General features: G+C 36.5%; 1 protein-coding gene across 1 annotated transcript; it reads left to right on the top strand.

The window, feature by feature from the left end:
* The first annotated feature begins 4,831 nt into the window (after positions 1-4,831).
* LOC126380878 (protein obstructor-E-like) lies at positions 4,832-22,876 on the top strand. Its single transcript, XM_050030461.1, has 7 exons — positions 4,832-5,017; positions 17,028-17,114; positions 20,295-20,408; positions 20,653-20,717; positions 21,289-21,427; positions 22,172-22,385; positions 22,754-22,876. The coding sequence occupies exons 1-7, from the start codon at positions 4,972-4,974 to the stop codon at positions 22,809-22,811; spliced, it is 723 nt and encodes a 240-aa protein (XP_049886418.1). The 5' UTR covers positions 4,832-4,971; the 3' UTR covers positions 22,812-22,876.

The following is a 22,876-nucleotide window of genomic DNA, read 5'->3' as shown; positions in this document are numbered from 1 at the left end:
TCGCGTGCGCTAGCCAAAAACCACACAAATGTAGTCGCGGGGGTAAACATACGTTCCAATGTATGTGTGTGGGTAAATATTTAACATTGTCGTATAACTACTGGTTCAACCCAACAATCAAATAATCGATATAACTTGTCCGATTAGGATTAAGTATGTCTACAAGTCACGGTCACTATGCAACAGCCTACTTATTATCGACAATGAATAATAAATTACAAGTTTAAGCTTAATAAGACAGTTATTAAAACGGATTTGATATTGACCAAATTATCACTGCATATTATTATCAATTTGCTTTAAATAAAAAAACAAAAATATTATTATAAAATATAATACAGAGAGGTAGCCAGGGATACTTTTGGTAAAACGACCAAAGACCGCTGTACTTATATATTAATATGTATAAGTATAGATACATGAACTATTTACCTACCCATGATTTATAATTAATTATGTCATTTGCGTAAAACGGAATAGCGCGTCACACAAGACGCTGTCGCGTGAATGCTCTTTTACATCGCTATAAGTTTGAATTTGCCGCCGCTCTCGGCACCAAAAACGCTTAGCCAACTTCTACGAGACTCTCATGATGATACCGTGTGTCATAAATAAACTAAATATGTACGTAACAAACAAGACACTGTAAATTCTAACTAATCCTTCTGTAACAGTATATAGTCGTGACTGCACGCGACGGGTCTATTTCTAGCCCCAACCAGTTTCAATAGACATTCCGTTACTCAACCTTAATTGTCCAAAGTTGCCTAATATCATATCAGTAGTTTATCTAGACTAGTATATTGACATTGGCAAATAGATAACAAAGAGAAATTCGTAGCTGAAAGACGCCCGTTGTTGATAAGTATCGGATGTTGAAAACTAAGTATTGCTTGCAATTATAAAATTCTGTGCAAGTACGAGTCAACTTCTTTGAGCTATAATTGTTGCAGATCATGATCATCTAGCGTTATCTCGTTTCCATAGGATCCGCTTAGGTAAGGACCTGAATATAGAATTGTAATTGGTCGAATTGGTATTGGTAGAATTAGTATTGGTAGAATTGATATAGTTAGAATTGGTGTTTCGTTTACTACGATCCTAATATTCCCACTTTTTTGAAAATGAGTAATTGAAAATTGGGCTTGGAAGGCACTATGTAGAACAAATGAGGCGCAGTGTGGCCTCTCCGGGAAAAAAATAAGACAACATTCCTGAAAGTGTTTACAGTAATAACATGTACTTAAATTAACATGAAGGAGATGGTAAAGTACACAAGATCGATCATTATACTTACTTGACTATCTATCCCTTGTAAATAAATTGTGCGCGTAAAAGTTAATACAATAATAATCCTTGAAAAAATACATTATAAAGAAAATATTAACAAGTATTTTAAAATTTAATCGCCTTATTCTTTACATGTTTATCGCCTTTCAACCATAAACCAGATGATTTAAAATATGATGTAAAATAAATAACTTGAAAACGTTGTCTTTTAAAATATTTTTCCATATAAGCTCAAAATTATTGAAGATAATAATATGCAGTGCATTAATTTTGGTATTGCAGTAGATAAGTTTAAAATATAAATTATTTGCATTGTAACGATGTAAAATTATTTTTTATAGGGAAGTTCATTATATCTTGACAAACGTGAAAATCATGTCGATGAGATTATCACTGCATCTCAGAACTATAAATTTTATGTTAAGTACCTATATACAGATGTAGTAAATTATCATGAACAAACCCCTATTTTCCTAATACTTTCATCTCAGATGTTGTAACTGACAATTATTTAGAAGTTGTACATGTATTACGGTTGGCAAATGGACTTAGGGGACATCTCGTCCCAGGCTTAAACTGGGCCCAGGGACGAGTTTGCCTTTTTCTAATTTGATGTTGGGTAATTGGGCCCACTATGATTCAGTTGTTGGAACGATTACACCATTGATTATTTTCTAGTGTCTAAGTAGCTTAGAACTTTTTACAGCGCAGTAGGCAACACCCAACAACATAAAATAACCTCACGACTATATCCCAATTGGGGTAGTCTGAGGTACATCTATCGCAAGACGAACTACGTACCCAAAACTCACCGAACTCTGTTAGCCCAACATGACAAGTGGTGTGCCGCCGTATCGGCGTCTATAATGGTCGAGCCAACTGTATTAGTGACTCATTGGTACAAGTCTGGTACCGGGGTTCAAACCGGCGCGGCGGCACTCCCCAGTAAGTACCTATAGATGTATAAGTATTTTTTTTTGACGTGACTTATTGTAGATTTGCCACAGATGGTATTAACTACTTGGCCGGACAAATGGGGATCGCTGAAGGCAACAGGCAACAACATTTAAGACAACAGGCCTGAGGGTGCCCAGTTGGGCGCGAACCTCGAGGACCTTGAGGACCTTGAGGAGCTCGGTGGCGCAGCGGTTAACGCGCTCGGTCTGCGATTGTTGAAGTTAAGCAACTTTCGCAAAGGCCGGTCATAGGATGGGTGACCACAAAAAAAAGTTTTCATCTCGAGCTCCTCCGTGCTTCGGAAGGCACGTTAAGCCGTTGGTCCCGGCTGCATTAGCAGTCGTCAATAACCACCAATCCGCACTGGGCCCGCGTGGTGGTTTAAGGCCCTATCTCCCTATCTCCCTATCCATCCATAGGGAAGGCCCGTGCCCCAGCAGTGGGGACGTTTATGGGCTGGTGATGATGATGATGAATTCCTCTATAAACTTCAAATATCTTTAGCACACATTTTTTGTACCAAGGTCAATTGTCGTTTTTAACGAATGTATTACATAAACAAAATGATCATTAATTATTTATGAATGAAAAGTGGTAAGACGTAAAGTATGAAGGTTGCAATCCCTTCAAAATTTCGTACTATTTATTGCATAAGTAAGTACGAAATTTTGAAGTTACCTAGGTACCTATTATTGACACACATTTCCCTTATTTCACGAGGTCCGCTTAACTGACCTGAAGATTTGACAGGTCCAATTTTGTTACTGCTTCTTTTAAGCGTCTGCCTATTTGACCTTCCAACACGAAGGGAAAACCCGAATTCAATAACCTTGAACGCTTCAAAAATTATCAACCGGAATGCTGTATGTGATATGTACAGGACAGAATTACATTCACCTTTTACAATGCGAGCCGGTTGCATCCCGGTGGCTTGCCGTGAGATTGACCATGAGGACCTGTGACCTCACCGATTGTGGACCTCGACACGTGGTCAGTCTACATACAGGGTGCTTCGAGGGGCTTTTAATATCACTAAGATAGTGTCTATGCCTACCTACTCTACGAAATAATAAATGCACTGTATAATTAGTGGGTATACATTTTATAAATAATAAATTGATTTTTACTTCATATTAGGCACATTTTTTTTCTTAACGTGACTTAGGTACCTACTGTAGATTTGTCGCAGATAGCTTCCATGTGCTTGACTGGCCATTTATCTGGACAAATGGGGGGGCTGAGGGTTCTTACTCGATATTAGAATAAACAGCTGAATGTATTCATGTTTTTACAAGCTTTTATTAATTTACTCCCAGTAGTCCAATGGCAGATATTATAGATTAACAGAGATGAATATTATGGCAAGAATTGGAGGTATATATTATGTTTGTAAGTACGTTTATCATAGACTAAATCAATTAGTTACTGCCTGTCTTACCAGAGGTGGAAGTAAAAGGCACTATCAAAGCACCTATATCTCTAAACAGGCACTTTCTAAATGACTGAAATAAAACAGACAATCAAGATACAAAACACATTAACTTTCTTTTGTAGCAATTACAACATAACCTCTGATCGATTAAAAGCGAGTGAATGTATAAAAGTATTAATCATATTTTAATAGTGACTTCCGGTTTTGTATGTTTAACACAATATGGCAAGGAAGAAGAAAATTATGAACAGTCTGGTGCATTCTTCATAGTGATATTAAGGAGCGATTGAAAGTTTAAACCTTTTCACTGTTTGGCCACATTATGCGCCGAGTAAATCTACGATTTTTGGCCAGTATAATATTTGTAAATGTTCAGCGGGCTTAGCACCGTAAGCGCGCGACTCTTTCTCGCCTCGACATACGTCACCCGTCACCCTCTCACAGTACTGCACAGAAAGAGACAGACGATCTCTGTCGCGGCGAGAAAGAGTCGCGTGCTTACGGTGCTAGGCCCCCTGTAGTATGTAATATGTCACAAAGTGTTGAATAAATATATTTCCCTCGCCGAGGTATATCTTGCTTTTTCTTTTCCCTGCTATACAGGTTGTGAGAAGCTGCAGAAGTTTTAGGAATGAGAAGTTCGTTGTGTTCAAATTGTTGTTGATGTTATCTACTAAATAAAGAAATTTTAGAATTATTTTTTTATTATTTTCACACACTGTATCTTGGTTAGAGTGCGACCCGGCTGTGCAGACTTTTTCTCCAGGTTACACTCACTAAAATCCGTTCGCTTATTTATGATGCGAGCTTTATAAAAAAAAATACGGTTATAGTAAATGTATGTGGTCATATATTACTATTCACGTACCTATTTCCATCTAAAAAGTATTTGATAAACTTTATTCAAATAAAGAAATAAAAACGTTTATTCATTTATTTGAAAACCGTTTGTGAGTTACTTAAAATATTTTATTTTACTGTGCATTTTTAATTACGAAACATTTTAATAAAGCCGCATGTGATTTATAATATAACCGTTTTTTTTAATGTAGGAATACCAAGAATATAATACATAGGTAAAAAAAAAATACACATAGGTCATACGAAATATTAACTGCCAGGATCATTCATTACCCACCGCACCGTCGTTCACTGTACGCGCTGCAGCAGCTGCGCCGGCGCAACCCACCGCCGCGCGCGCAATACCGAGCAACCTTCGGAAGGAACCGCACGTACACTGCTGATCTCCAATTATACTAAATCTTAATACTTAATCTGTTCAGTCATACAAAATGAAGAGCCTATTGTTCGTTGTGGCGGCGGCTTGCTGTGGATTAGGTGAGTTTTTAAATATATAATAATATTTTTAAAATTAAAAAGTGTTTGTATCGAAATTGGGTCCTAAAATATATTAAAATTCAAATCATTAAATCTAATTAGATATTAGAAACGTGATAATCCATTTTTTGTTTTGTTTTTTGCCGTGACTTATTGTAGATTTGCCGCAATAGCATTAACTTCTTGTTTTTAAACGCGTGTTAACGTGTATTTTCATCCACCTACGAAAAAAAAGGGGTGTTAGTTTTTAATTACTTTGATCGGTGATTGGTAATGAGTCACGCATTATCATACTATTACTGTCAATCGTCAAATATTACTCATACAAAACAAAAGCTTAGCTAAAGAAAGAATTCAATGTGTGTCAATATGGATTGGAGGATCCTTGTACTTACCAAAAAACCGCTGGGCACAGGCCTCCCCTCAATCTACCGGAGGGGGTATGGAGCATACTCGACCATGCTGTTTCACTGCGGGTGGATGTATCCACGGCTAATAGCCGGAATCATCAGGTGATTCAAGCCTGCAAAGACCTTACCAAACAAAGTACAGTCTCACAGAGTGATTTCGACAACGTCTCCATTTGGGAATCGAACCCGGACCTCCAGATCGTGAGCCCAACGCTCTAACCACTAGACCATGGAGGCGTTATTCAAATGCATTTAAATGTAGTTTTCAGTAACAAATTAACGATGTAAATTAATAATGTTACTTCATTGTATATTAAAGTAAAAGTAATTAAAAATAATGAAGAAAACGTGATAATAGTTTGTGAGTTCCGCAGTTATGAAACAGTAGTTTGTAATATGATATTTGCATCTCATTTCTGCTTTACTGTTTACTAACAGCTTTCCATGAATAATATAACATTACTTCAAGTGTAAGGATCAGTTTCAGGACTTCCTGGTCAACAGTTGCATTTTTTCATATTAATTGGGTTTTTCGTTTTTTCAAAATTCCCAACAGTCATTGTATGGGCATATGCCTATATTATTACACCAATCAAAGGCTCTTTTTGCCCCCTTTCTGGAGACACCTCGTTTGTGGCGTTACGAACGCTGAAACACATTTTTTTATACATATATATACTCTCTTTGCAAACTATGTTTAAGTCCTATGTTGTTGGGGGTGGGCCTATTGGCACAAATCCTGGAAACCACAATTATTATGATTTGGATCTTTCACTTTCATTCAAACTCATAAAAACGAATTCCGCAGATTAGAGCCTAATCCAGTATTCGAACTAACGATACTGCCATTTAAGTTGCGTTCACCAAATAGAGCTATCATGGTTTCTATCCTATATAATATGATCTTAACACGGATAAAAACACGAATCATTGACCATTTAATGAATAAAAAGCATTCACGATTACTTATACAGAAGTACTTAATATATTTTGAAGCACTGCTCAAATTTCGGTCCAAAAAGCCGGGCCAGCCGAAATTGAACTCGATACATGTGTTATGTCTGGATTGTTGAAATTTAGCTCTGTGCAATAAAGTTTATTCTATTTGATTTCATTTGAAATTGAAACAGGAGCGGTGTTTGAAACTTTAGCAGCTATTTTTAGCACTATTTAAACTTATAAGTGCAATTTTCACTAACACAGTTGACTTGACCAATATTGGACGGTGTTGGCATCCCCAACATTTTAGTTTTTTAATTATTATTTAAGTATGGCAATACTGTAACACTCTCCTTTTTCTAATGGTGAACATTACACGCGATTCCTAAACTTCGGGCTTTTGTCTTATTTTTAACCAGCACCCTATCGAAAGTTAAACAGACGGCTACATATATGACGATCCACAACATCGGTCTAACAGAAAGCTTGATGAAGCGTAACTCAGTACATCTTGCGATGGATGTACCTCTTACTACCCCAATTGTGTATTATAGTCATGAGCTTATTTTAAATAGTATCATAGTAAGTTGGCGTGACACAACACAACACAACTGTGGTATAACACAACTTATAACAGAACATACTCATGACTTTTCCTATTTAGGTTTGCGAAATACCATAAAGACATGCGAAATGCATTCTTCTGTTGGATACAGGCGTTACAAGACGTCTGTGGACTGGATCAATCACAGAACCATTTCAATCACAGTATTTGATTTGATATTGTGGTAAAGGGACTCACCCATTATGTTAGGGATACTTCATCATCCTCAGCCGTACGACGCCCACTGCTGGGCATAGGCCTCCCCCAAGGATCTCAACGACGATAGGGATACTTAATTGATTTTATTTCGATTGAAAAGAAAAATGAATAATTAGGTAACAATATTTAAAAAAATCTAAACATCCACCACATGCTTCAAATTAATTTTAATTCATTGTAACTTTGCCTGCTGGCATTAACTACTTGGCCGAACAAATACGGACCGCTGACGGCTCTCACTCGGTAATAATTAACAAGAGGATTTTATATTACTTTCTATTATTTTTTTGCTCTTAAATACTAATTTAGGAGCCACGTTCTTGTCGGTGTAGCATTCTCCTAATACTTTTTTAGGGAAAAATAGGGCAGTGGTTTCCCTCTTGCCTTCCGCCCCAATGATAGGATATTAAATAATCATTATAATTAGTATTTAATCACCACGTTCTTGTCGGCGTAGCATTCTCCATGCTGCTTTTTAGGAAAAAAGCAATGTCAGGGGCCTTCAACGGCAATAGTAACCCTGACACCAAGATTGATGGGGTTGGTAATCCACCTCACAACCTACACGATAGCAGAAGAGGCAAAAATTGGGCAGTGGTTTCTCTTTTGCCTATGATCCTATAATTAATAGCTTTATACGCTACTTAGTTTTGTGCTGTAAGATACACCTCGTTCGAAAGAAATTTCATAAAAATTCTAGTAAAATCGCGGTAGATGTTTCGCGTTTAGTTAGTACTGTTTATCTAATGAGACCGGGGTTAGATGCGAAATATTCTCTAACACTGAACTATAACTCATTAAACAAAATTTAAATGGATTATTACAACTTCACATACCCAGGTCATATAATAAAGTGTATGTATAATGTAGTGACGAGAATTGAGAAAGGGATACTTAGATGTTTTGGACATGCAGAGAGAATGAATGAATGTAGACTTCCAAAAAAAAATCGGGTTGGGGGTGTATGTGGTAGAGTTGGAAAAGAAGTTCTAGGCGTCGGTTCATATCACGAATCAAATCCAGGACTTTTTAAAGAAAGACCAGGTCAAGAGTGTTTTAAGAAGACTTTGTGGATAGTGGAAGAAGCGAAAGTGGTGTATGACCATCGCAGTAAAAGGAATTCCGTGCTCTCTGCCAACCTAAATAAGAAATAGGCATGATTTTATGCACGTATATATGTAAACCTAGGTCATGAACTCATGATAGACCTTCGAATAGACAAATACCAAAACTGGCGACAGTATAATAAAAGTTCAAAGTAACACAAGTGGTTACTGTTCCTATTACAAATATCTACAATCGTCCATTCATGTCACGAATTCACTATCTAGAAGCCAAGGTTACAGTTCAATAATGTAGAGAAACAACTTAGCGTTTTGGTTCACGATTTTAGTGTGCATTGCCGCAATCTGTGGTAGAATTATTTCGCAGGAATGCTAGAATGTCTCTAAAATGACATTCGACTGCGTAATCGTAAGGTTTAAGACACAGCCTACAGTAAGATAACGCTGGAATGGTGGAGAAAATATTATAAAAGAGTTTTATAACATTTTATTCTGTCCCGCTAACGTTCGCGTTCGTGAAAACCGGTAGAAGGATAAGTCTGTCTAACGTAGCAATGGGTTGATCACCTGTCATCATACGGTTCATCATATCCATGTTCATATCAAAAGTTACTGCCAGTTGTTTTCCGCCAATTTCTTAACGCTCTGCGGAAACATTTTTTTTTTGACCAATTAGTTTTAAGTTAATCTAGTTATTTTAAGCACTACGAGTTAATAAATATGTAGATAGTTACTTTTTTTTTTCAAATATAGATGAATAAAACGAGTTTAGGCACGAAGTATCCATTGTGCATCAGGTTCGAGTGATTCACTCACTACGGTACGTAGCCCTCTCACTCTATGATTATGGAATCCTTATTTCATAACGATTCATAAAACATAGAACAATGGGACTTAAATTATTCATTTTCTGACATTATGTCCTCCCGTCTACCTTTCATTTAATATTAAGGAGTAGGTATGGGATTAACATAACCTTAAATGTCACGTGATTCGTTTTCCCAAACTTACTACTAAACAGACTTTGTTACGTACCTATTTTACTAAAAAAAATTGGTTTTGTTCTTTAACATTTTTTATCATCTAGGTTCGTAGGTAGGTACGTCACAAAATTCGTCAAAAAAGTACTTTAGTCCTTCTGCGACCTTTCGTTAGTTTGTCAGTCCTTCTGACTGATGGAATTGTCTTGAAGAAAATGTGACCAAAGAGGTTACCCCGTGGCACGTGGATCGAACAGTGGTGACTCGACGATACTTGGGCAGCAGGAATCCTCATGAAAAACAACGTGGTTCACATTGCCAATAATCTTTATTACACAGAAACAAAGATTAAGCAATATCATTCATAAACTATTAAATACGAAAACCGAATAATTATATCAACGTGGCAATGTAGTTGACGGACCAGACGGAAGAGAGACAAGAAGCAATATTTTTACTTTTTTAAAAAAAAGTTGAAACGTCATAAGTATTGACATATACGTCATACGTTCTGAAACTATTGTTACCGTAAAACGGGGTAAATAGGAATGGCGGGGTAAATTGGAATAAAACTCTGCTTTTTCTAAACCGCTCTGTTACTGTCATACTATTTTTGATAGGTCAATACTTTTTGTATTTTTGAACGAACCTACATTTTTTGCTATTGGCTACACTGTGAATTTAATCGAAATAATCAGGATTCACCTAAAAAAACCGTTTCAAAGTGAGGTCTTCCTAGCCACGTAAAAATTGTACTTTTTAACTTCAGGTTTTTGCTATGTTTTATTTAAAAAAGGGTTGAAATAGACTTGTTATTATTTATAATAGTGGATTGTGGTTTAAAAAAACGTAAAACTAAGTAAATAATTGCTAAATTTCACTGATAATCTTAGTTTTTAGTCAGGCACTCGTTTTTAGATTTTTTTAGGAATAATTGGAACGCAACGGGGGGAAATAGGCACATGTACAGGTATAATTGGAACGAAGTAGGGGTTACTTGGTTTGACTAAGGGGTAAATTGGAATCTCTAAATAGGGTTGTCAAAAATCGAATCCACCTAATTCGTGAGTAAAATGTAGGTAATCTATGTTATATATATGATGTAATATACACGTTTATACATATAGGTAAACAGTTATAAATATCATGTTGCAGTCGTAAACAAAAAAACCTCTTATACCTTTTTTTACATTTTCTTATTTTCTTTTTATTATTTTTTGAACACATTTGCTCATAATTGATCCATAATAATACCGATTTTGGTGTAGTATTTTTAAAATTTAATTTCTCGAAAAAGCATGTGTCCCATTACGCACGACATTCAAAAAGAGAATAATTCCTACTCCGAGTAAAAAAGTTAATACAACTCATACATTTAAAGAATAGATTTGAAATTGGCGTCCGATCGCATGTTGTTTCGCTCACACACTGTAGATAGCTAAATAGTGTGAACGAGATACCATGCGAGCAGACGACATTTTTAAATCTATTCTTTAAATACGCAAGTTATGCGTAAAAAAGTTATTAAAGAGGAAGAATTTGGTTGTCAAGGTTGACACCTTGACCCTATCGAACGGCGACATCCATTGGGTATTGGCTATAATTTATTGAGATACAGTGCAGACAAAGTCGCGAGACGCCGCTAGTAAGAACTAAAACTAATTGTTTCAACCCTATTGAAAATTCCAATTAACCTCTCTGTAGGACCTATTAACCCCGTGTGGGGTAAAATGGAATCCAAGCGACTTTTTATTGATTTTCTTAAAATATGACGTTAGTTTGGGAATTTAAAGCTATTTATCATCAAGAAGAGCTTATGACACATCTTTAAGATAAAGAGTTGCATAGCCTATGACTTACGGAAGTAGGTCAAAATTCCAATTGAAAGTGAAGATTGGACCAATTTACCCCGTTTTACTTAACAAAATATTATATTTATAACACTGACCTCATCCACACTTCAGCACAAACTGTAAGTTCTATGCACTACGATCCTAAAGTCCCCGATCAATATTCGTGTTGGAAAGTACAGCACGGCTCGAGTAATTTCTTAACGCATATGTTGCAAGGGCAATTTGACTATTGAACCACATTGAACGCTGTCACGGCAGCGATCGGGTTTTCGACACTAACTACGCTACATTGTGTGTGAAACGTAACAAATTGTGGCTATTAGCTAAGTTTTGTGGTTAATAGATCTAAGACAGAACGTTCTTCTGTTTTATTTCATGTTTTATAGTATGATAGAGGAGCTCGGTGGCGCAGCGGTAAACGCGCTCAGTCTGCGATTGTTGAAGTTTAGCAACTTTCGCAAAGGCCGGTCATAGGATGGGTGACCAAAAAAAAAGTTTTCATCTCGAGCTCCTCCGTGCTTCGGAAGGGACGTTAAGCCATTGGTCCCGGCAGCAGTCGTTAATAACCACCAATCCGCACTGGGCCCGCGTGGTGGTTTAAGGCCCGATCTCCCTATCCATCCATAGGGAAGGTCTGTGCCCCAGCAGTGGGGACGTTAATGGGCTGATGATGATGATGATTTTATGAAGTATGACAGGATTTTCCACACGCTTGTGTTATTGGATTTGGATAACCCGAATTCGCAATCTGTTTTATTTTTACCCGTCTGCGGCGAAGCCAAAATGAGGGTTATGTGTTTTCAATCAGAAATGCCTACTTCTGACCAGCACTGAGACGTATATAGGCTGTTTATATTATGAATTTTATGTCAGGGATGGCGGAACCGCATGTAACCAGAAAATAATTTATCCATTTGTTATTACAGTTCTAAAATGGTTAAGGTGCGTTAATATAGTCATGTTATTTATTCTATTTCACAAACTATTTTAGTTTTTTTACCTACCTAATAAGATCTAACAACTCGATAAAACTAGATTAAGTATAACTACAAACATAAATCAACATTGCGTCACGTAAACTCATCTATCAAACGTTTGGTAACTTGGTAATTGAAACCCATCGCCGAAGATTCAATACTGGTTACCTTAATTGATGCTCTACCAATTTGATTGACGTTAGTAATTGATAGTCATTTCATCAATCGTTGTAATTTTGTACTTATTATTTTTATCGATGTTAAACTGCAGCAATTTTTATTTTTTAAGTCATTACAAGAGATTCATCGATCAATAAAGTTCTTATTAAATAACGAGTTCCAATAAAAATAGTGCTTAGTATTCTATTATGTATTAATTAAAGATCCTATGAAAATAATGACAGACTTAAATATCGAACAATCACAACGCTAGAAAAAAATAATCAAAGGAGATCATCGGATTTCGGCCCAGAAGTCAAAGTGCCGGCCAAAAAATAATTTTGCTATATTCCGTTAGACCTTATCCGTCTGAGTATTTATTACTATGGCACCAAAGCTGTAGGGTCAATATCTTCGGTTTTATTCGAATTAAAAGAACTGTATTTTTCATACATTTTTGGTGAAAATGTAAAGTGCCGGCCAAGTAACAATAATGGTATATCCCGTTAAAACTTATCCCTTTGACCATTTATTATTATGGCACCAAACGTCTATGACCATTATTTTGGCTTTTATTGGACTTTACGTTTTAGTTTCTAAGTGAAAAGTGCCGGTCAGCAAAAACACATGTCAAAACTATCGAGAAAAAACCTGTAAACATTATTCAGTATGACAATAAACGTGTATGACCATTAGTTTGGCTGTTGTTGGATTTTTAAAATCTCGATTCTTGATTTATTTTGTTATAAAATAAAATATCAACAATAGTAAGGTTAACGTCGTGTCTTATAGGGAAGTCAAGGAATTGGCATTTGATAGACTGGAATGGAAAATGCTACACCGACAAGAGCGTGGCTCTTAAATTGATGATGATGAAAATAAAATATGACAGGCGCGTTATTTAAAGGATCGTCAGAATGTTTATTACTATGACATTAAACGTCTATGACCACTATTTTGAACTCAATTAGATTTCTCAAAAATCTGGAGTTTTGGCGAAAAAAGTTTTATCTGGCGATAATGCAGGTAAAGGCGTAATATCGTGGTCGTCTTTGGACACATTTTTATTAATCAAAAATAGGTTTTCGTTTGACCACTATCTCACCTGATGGTGATAAACGCTTTAGAAGCTTATTTTTTTTAAAGAAAAGTGAGGTACGATGCTATGTCGGCCGAGTAGCACTAGGACATTGTGATCGGCATACATGCAAAGTACAAATGCCCGACTCCTGTCTTCCCTAACAGCTACTTCAGACGTCATGCCAAAATACGAGTTTCGTCACTAGATGGCAAGCTTATCTTTGGAGGGTGGTAACCATCTACGGTCAAGATGAATCAATACCATAATTCGACCTAAACTTAGGCCGTAACCTTGAGTCGAATGCAAAAACTACAGCCAACGTCATATCTAAAATCAGATAGTATTAATATAGAAGTTCACCTAACAACACACAAAACAAAAACACAAAGTATTTATCTGACTAATAACTAGTCATAGGAAAATCTCTGCTTATTGTCATTGTTAAAATGTATATAAAAAAAGTTTTTTTAAAAAAGTATAATAAAAGCCAAAGTCGATATTTGGTAATATAGTAAAAAAATACGTTTCAAGTCGTTTACCAAAAGGTTTGACTTATTTTGTTTCGCTGGCTGACATTTTCCCATTTGAACCAAAACGGAAAGAGAGACGAATAAAAGTCAAAATAATGGTCAAAAATGTTTTGCGCTAGATTATTAAATGTTCTAAAGGTCCTTTGTAATCCGCCGTACCGCAAGTTTTGCCTAAAGCACTTTATTTTTAAACAAAACAAAAAAGAAATCAAGATTTTTAAAATACAATAACAGGCAAACTAATGGTCATACACGTTTGGCGCTATAGAAAAAAATGTTAACAGGCATCTACTCGATACTCTCAACATGGTATTTTTGGTGGTCGGCACTTTTCACATTTGAACTAAAACGTAAATTCCAATAAAAGTCAAAATAATGGTCATAGATATTTGGTGTCATATTAAAAAATATTGAGAAGCAACTATTAGACAGATTTGACGTATTTAATTCGATGGCCGGCATTTTAACATATTAACCAAAACGGAAAGTCCAATAAACGTCAAAATAATGGTCATAGAAGTTTGGCGCCATACTAATAAATGTTCTAACGGTCCTTTGTAATACGCCTGTATCCCTTTTATTCCCAACGGACATAATATTTTTTTTACAAAATGTATGAAAAAATCGAGATTTTTAAAATCCAATTAAAGCCAAACTAATGGTCATACACGTTTGGTGTCATAGTAAAAAATGTTCACAGCAATGTACTCGAAAGGTTCGACACATTTTTTTTCTCTGGCCGGCACTTTCGAATTTGGGCCGGCCAAAGTATGGAGAGCCGATGATCTCCTTTACGTTTTTTAAATTAAAATCTTTTTGTAATATTACTTTTTAAAATGAATGCGTTTACATAAGACAGGCTGCAAACGTCGAAAAAATACTTTGATAGCCTTTAATTAGATAATAAAAAATAATTTGTTTATTTTTATAATTAATTTAATGGCATTTATTTGATTTGTAAGTGACGTTCAAGCCAGTTCGCAATATAATTTTCGAAATATAAAAAAAAAATCGAAATACAAACTTTTTGGTGACATAAAAGGTATCTTCAATAGGCGTTAAAAACTTTTTAATCTCCCTCATTACACATATGTCAAAAATTCAAAAAGGACCTATGGATTTTTGGATTAATCTCGAGTGCCAGGATTTGCGTGCGGTTTTTATTGTTATGAATTAATTATGATCTGCATTTCTCTAAGAAAACATTAGGATGAAAATTTTACTTAGGCGAAACTGGATCCAGTCGCTACTAACAATATAAAATAATCATAGTGATATTAATTATACTGTACATTACAGTTACTCCAGTAATTTTATATGTTAGGTCTAGTGTATATGTAGTTCAAAGGCGTTTCAGCCTTGGTTTTAATATATTGTTTCTCGCAATATGACTACATGATGTAATTATTGTAAAATATTTACCATTCTTTCCATTTCTACCTTTAATTGTTTAATTATTTGCAAGTAGGTACATTTGGTTGCAAATTACGGAAAGTGTTTTTTTAAATGAGTAGATGTAAATAATTGTCTATAGAATAGATGGAATTCCACCCATTCCCTTCCATCTACGGTCAACTAGACGTCGCCAGACATTTCATCCTTATGTTGTGGATATACCACCAATCCGCACTAAATGTTTTCCTTTTTGATACGAACAGCAAAGGGCGGGAACAGTCTGCCGTCGTCTGTTTTTCCAATCCGTTATAATCTGGGAGTCTTCAAGGCTAGACTGAATATACATTTGCTAGGTAAACGTGATCCACCCTAGACCACATCGTCACTTCCCATAAGGTGAGATTGTGGTCTAACGCGAAACTATATTACTGAAAAAAAAATGTAACTCTGCCATCATAAAGGTTACGTAGGCCGTAGTAAGTCTAAATATGTAGTTCACCTATAAGACCTATGAATATGTTAAGTACCTTTATGTAACTTTAAGAGATTAAGAACAAGATTTAACTAGTTAAACAGGTTGCATATAATGACTCTAGGTTATGATTACACTTCTTTCCTACTTCCCTGTAAGTAATATGCACATGGGCTGTGATTATCACGAAACTATCTTACTTACATTTTCATTTTCTTGATAAGAAACGATTTATGACGTAACAGTAACCGTATGCTCAGTAAGCTAAGACTGCATTTTCATTATTATTAGAAGAATTTGGAGAAGATTTGGGATTTGGATTTAAAAGAAGTGTGTCAGGATCGAAGCAAATATAATTCCATAGTCACTGCTTACGTATAATTATATATAAACTCTTTATTGTACACATTAATATAGTTGATAATGCCAAAAATAAGTACATAAAGGTGGACTTATCTCTAAAAACTCTTCCAGTCATCCCTTCGAGGTGTGAGAGATCAAAGAAATAAGCGTGAGTATGTACAGTCACGAGCATTCATATGTATACACTTTGGTACCATGTCACATTAACTTTTTTGTCAAATTGAACTGTAAGTGTCACTAAATCTCAAAGATGTTAGTGCGACAGAGTCCTAAAGTGGGTACATTATATTGCTCATGACTGTATGTATGTAGAAATGTGTGCAAAATTATTGCGAGGTTTTGTTAGCAAAACACACATCCAGGCGTATAAGGTAACGATATTGTCTCTATCGGTTCATCGTATCCATTTCAGGAGAAGTGTGTTTGGCAACCCTGTCCAGCAGGGCTAATATGCGCAACGTAATAAAATTATCGATAGATTCAATAAGTTTTGTCGAAATCGATAGTGCATGTCACGTGATTTTGTTCGTATTTTGACAGAACAACATGACGTATTTGGGTTCACATATTAGCACTAATCGACAAAACCACATGCACAATGTGATAAAATTATCGATCGATTCAATAAATTTTGTCCAAATCGATAAGTTTGTTTTTCCCTAACATGCGTGCCACGTGATTTTCATCGCATTTTGACGGAACGACATAACTTAATTGTGTACACTATACATATTAGCACCAATCGACAAAACGACATGACTATATCGTCAGAATCGATAAAATGACCGTGATAAAATTTTATCACGTTACGCAGGTTAGTCCTACAGGTTGAGCATGTGAGCCTTACTAACTACTTTTGGCTCGACTCTATTCACGATAGCGCTAAACTTGTGTATGTCTGCTTATTTCACACTAAAAATCGTTTCGATATTAACTCAGAATAATGAACTGAATCATTTCTCAGTTTCAGGCCAAGAATTCAACTGCCCAGAGAAGAACGGCTTCTACCCGGACCAGTACCAATGTGACCTTTACTACAAATGCACTAAAGGTCAGTATCGTGATCGCGTGTCGTAAGTGTCATATAATCACGACACTATTGTGTCATATATTGTATCCGCCTTAATGTCAGATGCAATTGTTTCCAAGCAATCACGTCTTGTGAAGGAAATGCAACATCCTTCTTCTAATAATAACGTGTTAGTAAGAAAATGGTATTAGTATTCGTGTTTCGTTGTAGTTTGTTCTATACATATGTGAAACTGCTCGTCTTCTTCTTATCGTGTGGGTTGTGAGGTGGAATACCAACCTCATCAACACTGGTGTCAGGGTTATGATTGAGCCGCCAAAGGCCCCTGACATGGCTCATATAACGATTACTCACTTACATCAGTAAATAGTAACCGGGACCAACGGCTTAACATGCCGAAGCACGGATCATCTTACTATCGGACAAACAGGTGATCAACCTGTAATGTTCTAATCAAACTAGGGATCACAAAGTGATTTTTGTGATATGTCCCCACCGGGATTCGAACCCGGGGCCTCCGGATAGTGAGTCGAGCACTCAACCACTGGACCAAAGAGGCCGCTAAACCGCTCGTAGCAGCATACAATTCAATTTTCCGTTCTTTTTAAAAATTTATATGAGAACGCCACGCCGCAGTTTTTATCGTTTGCACCTCAATCCTATAGGTTATTTGATGACGTCAGTTCCAAAGAGAGCATTTTCGAATTTGAAAACCCGAGATCAACAATTTTATTAATATCGTTGCTAAATTGCAAAATGCGCTTAGGTACATCTCGGTAATCACTTAGGTCAGAAAGAGCTGACCACCGTTCCCTTTACTCGGTCAGCTACTTTAGCGGTTAGAATTACTCATATTTCACGAAGGAAATTACTTCACAGTCCACGGACGTTACTACAGTAAATAGACTGCAAAAAGTTGATTTTCCAAACAGTTGCGACAATCACCAAAGAATTTTTATCACGCGTGAAAGCGTTTACTAGCCTTTGTACGGTCGCGGGCACAAGTTACTGTATACTTTAACCTCCTCAACCATTACATATTTACAAAATGTAACTAAACACTTTTGTTCTAGACTGTATTGTACTAACAACTCGTGGCCTCAAAATATCCAATTGCTTTGTAAAGTTTTAGGTAATAAAACGCGTGAAGAATTATTTTAAATATTTCTTTACTATTATTGTTTCGAGTGCATCTATCACGAACTTTCACTAACGGTTTTTTTAGGATCCGAGAAAGTTTAAAATGTTCAATTTGTATGTATGCATAATGATATTTTCGTAATATTCTCTTTTGGGGTATTCCCGATGTTATGTGATTTTTATCAATACTGGTCATAGCTATGATAGAGATTGTAGATTATACTTAGTAACTGAAGGTTTTTTAAACTAAATTTTGTGCTACCGTAAGGCTACCGTGGTTTAATAATGACTATTAATGACAACAAGGGACTTTCCAGGCTACGTTTCCTAAAAAAAATATAGATAGCGCTGTTCAGATTTTAACGTGATAATTACGTATTTTCTCATTGCTTGGGGTACATAATTATTTAAAAATGGAATAGCAGAGGCTTATATATAAAAATAATTGAGATACGGATAGAATTATGTTGCTACCTATATTGCTTCATTTTATTTTGGTCGGAATAATAATGGGTGGAAGATGTGTTGTGACTTGAGCCTAGGTGTATTAAGTCATTATTCCCAAAAACATAGATAAAAGTTGCTTATGTCTGTTATCCATGAAATTAGAAGGTTAAAGAAGGCAAATAGCCTGGAAAGTACCTCATTTCAAAAACTTCATTTACGAAATAAATGTCAAATTAAAACAGGTCAATAGTGGGCCGTGCACTAGGGTTTCCTTGCAAAGCAGTGGCATTATGATAACAATTTTCCTCTCAGACGACGCCCTGAGCCGAGGTTCGTGCCCAACTGGGCACCCTCAGGCTTGTTGTCTTAAAACGTTGTACCGGGTGATAGCCTTCAGCGCTCCCCATTTGTGCGGCCAAGTAGTTAATGCCACCTGCGGCAAATCTACAATAAGTCACGTCAAAAAAAAAAATTTTTTGCTTATACATTTTCTAAGTCTGGTGTTTCCGAAATTTGATTGCATAAATAAAATACATCATCGAAACCTCTTACCGCAAAACACAAAATACTTGTAAACGATTAAACTAGATTCACAACATGCGAGCTCGCTAATTAATTGTTGTAACTATACTATAAAAAGCATAGTTAACCTCAATACCTTTCACAACGATTTTTTTAGGATCTCTCTAGAAGCGCTGTTGCATTGTAACTTGTCTTTTTACGTTAATAAAGAAGGTTATTCATAGAATATACTTACAATACAATTGAAAACACTTAGATTGGCACAAAATACATCGTATCCTCAGTCCTTTGACACGCAATCATGGTAAACAGATGTAACAATGTGCGCGCGACGTTACACCACAGATTGCTCAGACTACCCTAGAACCACCACCCAAACCACTACCAGACTAGCCAGTTTCCAACTAGTCAAATCAGTCACTTTTTACTAAACCTCAAAACATGAAGTTACTATGGAATTTGTATGAAAAATATTATTATAAAAACACGTTATTGAAAAAATGTGGTAAAATGTCGGACTTATTCTTACGTTTTTCTCGATCAAAATCCATTAATAAATTACTTAAATAGAAAAAGGAAAATGTTTTTCGTTATATTTAACCATATTTCTTTCTAGTCTTTTATATCTACCATAGAGTAAAAAAATAACACTATTTTATAGAACGGTGACTCTCCGTCTCGCACCAATACACATCGGACCCAAAAAAAAAGAAAAATTCCTGTACCCAAAGGTTGCCTGGAAGAAATTGCTGCATGAGCAATAAGGCCGCCTGTTGTGTGCTTCTCTGTATATGTTGTCTTTATCTCTGTATTTTGTGTCCATTGTGCTCAATAAAGTATTTTATCTATCTATCGGGCGCCAAACTAGATTTACCTTACCTCCTCTGGGTCTTAGGTACTTTAGTCTAAATGGCTGTAAGCTAATGCGTAAGCTAATGAGTAAGGGAGAGCGTGGATTGTCTGTCTCGCTCGCAGTTACGCCGTAAAAGGCGGCTTACGGTAAGAATGAGTACGGTACGGTCTGTGGTGTGTATCTACCTAAAATTTTGTGAGCAATATGTAATTTAACACGTCCATTTTGACTTTTTACAGGCAAAGCAGAGACAAAACTGTGCCCTGATGGTCTGGTGTTCTCTGATGAGAACCCCAACAAGGAACGATGCGACATCCCTAGCAATGTCGACTGCGGGGACAGGAAAGAACTTCGTAAGTAAATTACAACATCACGCGCCTTATGGTGAAAGCCACGTAGCTTTCGTAAGCCCCTTTTAGAAAAAAAACACATTCCAATGTGATTTTTCTTAATAAAACCCAATGATTAACGTGCTTAGTAATCGGCATGAGAAGAGCTGCGGGTTCAAACCCCGTCCAACGTCACGCTTCACCGAGCTTTCTGCTAGACCAACGCAAATATAAAATCACCTAAAATCCATTTCCAATTATTTTACAGAGGAGCCCAAACCATCAAAAGGATGCCCACGACAGAACGGTTACTTCAAACACCCCGACCCACAGGTAAAATAACATTCTAACAACATAAAAATATACCTAAGTTTATTATTTTTTTCAAATACTTACTGAACTTTCCTGATTCTTTTTCATTCTTCTTCTCAGATTTAAACCACTGCTATTTTTTTTTCTTTTAATTCGATAACTCTTAAGAGAGCCGTAGTAGCTAAGTGAACGCTTGACTCTCACTGTAAGATCCGCAGCATTTGAATCCAACACGGGCTAGGATTTTTGATATCGTTTTTCGTATTCATGTTTCGTATTGATAAATGATTATCATGTACTTAGCGGTGAAGAAAGACATTGTAAGGAAATCTACGTAGCCGAGAAATTCGTTTCGGAAGTATGTGTCTGTATTGGGTTGGTTTTCCCTTCACGGGTTGGAAGGTCAGACAGGTAGTCGCTTCTGTAAAAACCGGACCTATCAAATCTTGAGGTTAAGTGGACCTTGTGAAAACGATTTAACGCTAGGGAAATGATGAATCCGATAACCCAGTAGTTCCAGCCAAAAGGTGGCCATAAGTTCCAAATATAGACTAGCTGAGGCTAGCTGTAATGAATATTTTGTACTTTTCAGGCTTGTGACAAGTTCTACTATTGCTCGGATGGCTTGCCGAATGAGCACCCGTGCCCACCCGGCCTGATCTTCGACGAGGAGACGTCCAACTGCGACTGGAAGGACGTCGTGCAGCGCGACTGTGACCACCCCACCAAGGGTAGGTTTGGACTGCTCCGTTTCTACGAATCCAAACCTCAATCATTTGTTTCAACAGTGTCATTAAAGTCTATTAATTATATACCTATAACTATATACATAAACTGCCTATATACATCCCACTGCTGGGCACAGGCCTCCCCTCAATCGACCGGAGGGGGTATGGAGCATACTCCACCACGCTGCTCCAATGCGGGTTGGTGGAGGTGTTTTTACGGCTAATAGCCGGGACTAACGGCTTAACGTGCCCTCCGAAGCACGGAATCATCTTACTTTTTCGGACAATGAGGTGAAATGATTCAAGCCTGAAAAGTCCTTACCAAACAAAGGACAGTCTCACAAAGTGATTTCGACAATGTCCCCATCGGGAATCGAACCTGGACCTCCAGATCCAGAGCCTAACGCTCTAACCACTATACCACGGAGGCTGTCATACATATACCTATATAATCTACTTTTTTAAATTAATTATATTTAGTCATTGATGAGAGTGAAAGAAGAGAAAGTGGTGTATCAGGATCTTAGTAAGTGGAATTCCGAAGTCTCTGCCTACCACAACGGGAAATAGGCGTGATGTTATGTATGCATGTATAAATTTTATGATCAATATCTCACACTTAAAAAAAAGTACAACGAAGGGGTAGGTAGGTTGTAAACTCGATTAAAGTGAGACTCGGTTGAATCGAAAAATCATTGGTATTAAATATTCAAACAATCCAGAATAAATAACCCAACTTGTTCTCAGACATCCTGGACGACGGGTTCTCCTGCCCCGACGGCGAGGTGATGGGCCCCAACGGCCGCGCGTTACCCCACCCTACCTTCCCCCACCCCGAGGACTGCCAGAAGTTCTACATCTGCCGCAACGGAGTCCAGCCACAGAAGGGAAGCTGTCCCTCAGGGAAGGTGTACAATGAAGATACTTTCATGTGCGACGACCCTGAGAAAGTTCAGGGATGGTAAGAATTATTTTCATATTGTTATCGCGAGTACAATATAATACTCCAATGAGTTTGTGTACTAGAAAAACACTTAAAATTCGTATTCGTATGTCCTTCCTACATTTTATTATTCAAATAGGTTGTATTTCTTATAAATAATTATATGTAATACTTAAATATATTTATAAGTACTTTAAAATAGAGGAAATCTACAAAACTATAAAAAAAATACAAGACTATTAGTGGTACCTAGTGATTGGTGCTGATGATGCAGCTGCCAAAACAGTTCAGAATTTTTAGAATAGAATTTTTTTTTTTCGCTCCGCATAGCACAGATTATCGCTTATATTCCTACTTTTTTAACATCTTTAATTATTTATCTACAGTGAAAACTTCTACGAGGGTCAACCATTGGAGAAGAGCAAGGTCCCTAAGAAGGCGTAAAGAATGTAATATTAATATTTATAATTATATATAGCTTTGTAATAAGTACACTTTAATATTAATTA

Source organism: Pectinophora gossypiella, chromosome 3 (genome assembly GCF_024362695.1).
Source record: "Pectinophora gossypiella chromosome 3, ilPecGoss1.1, whole genome shotgun sequence".
In the NCBI taxonomy this organism is placed as follows: Eukaryota; Metazoa; Arthropoda; class Insecta; order Lepidoptera; family Gelechiidae; genus Pectinophora; species Pectinophora gossypiella.
This window is presented reverse-complemented; position numbering and strand designations above follow the sequence as displayed.

Coding starts and splice junctions, on each gene's coding strand:
- LOC126380878 (XM_050030461.1), top strand. CDS start 4,972: ATGAAGAGCCTATTGTTCGTTGTGGCGGCGGCTTGCTGTGGATTAG. Junction 21,428..22,171: donor CTGTGACCACCCCACCAAGG/GTAGGTTTGGAC, acceptor ACTTGTTCTCAG/ACATCCTGGACGACGGGTTC. Junction 22,386..22,753: donor CCTGAGAAAGTTCAGGGATG/GTAAGAATTATT, acceptor ATTTATCTACAG/TGAAAACTTCTACGAGGGTC.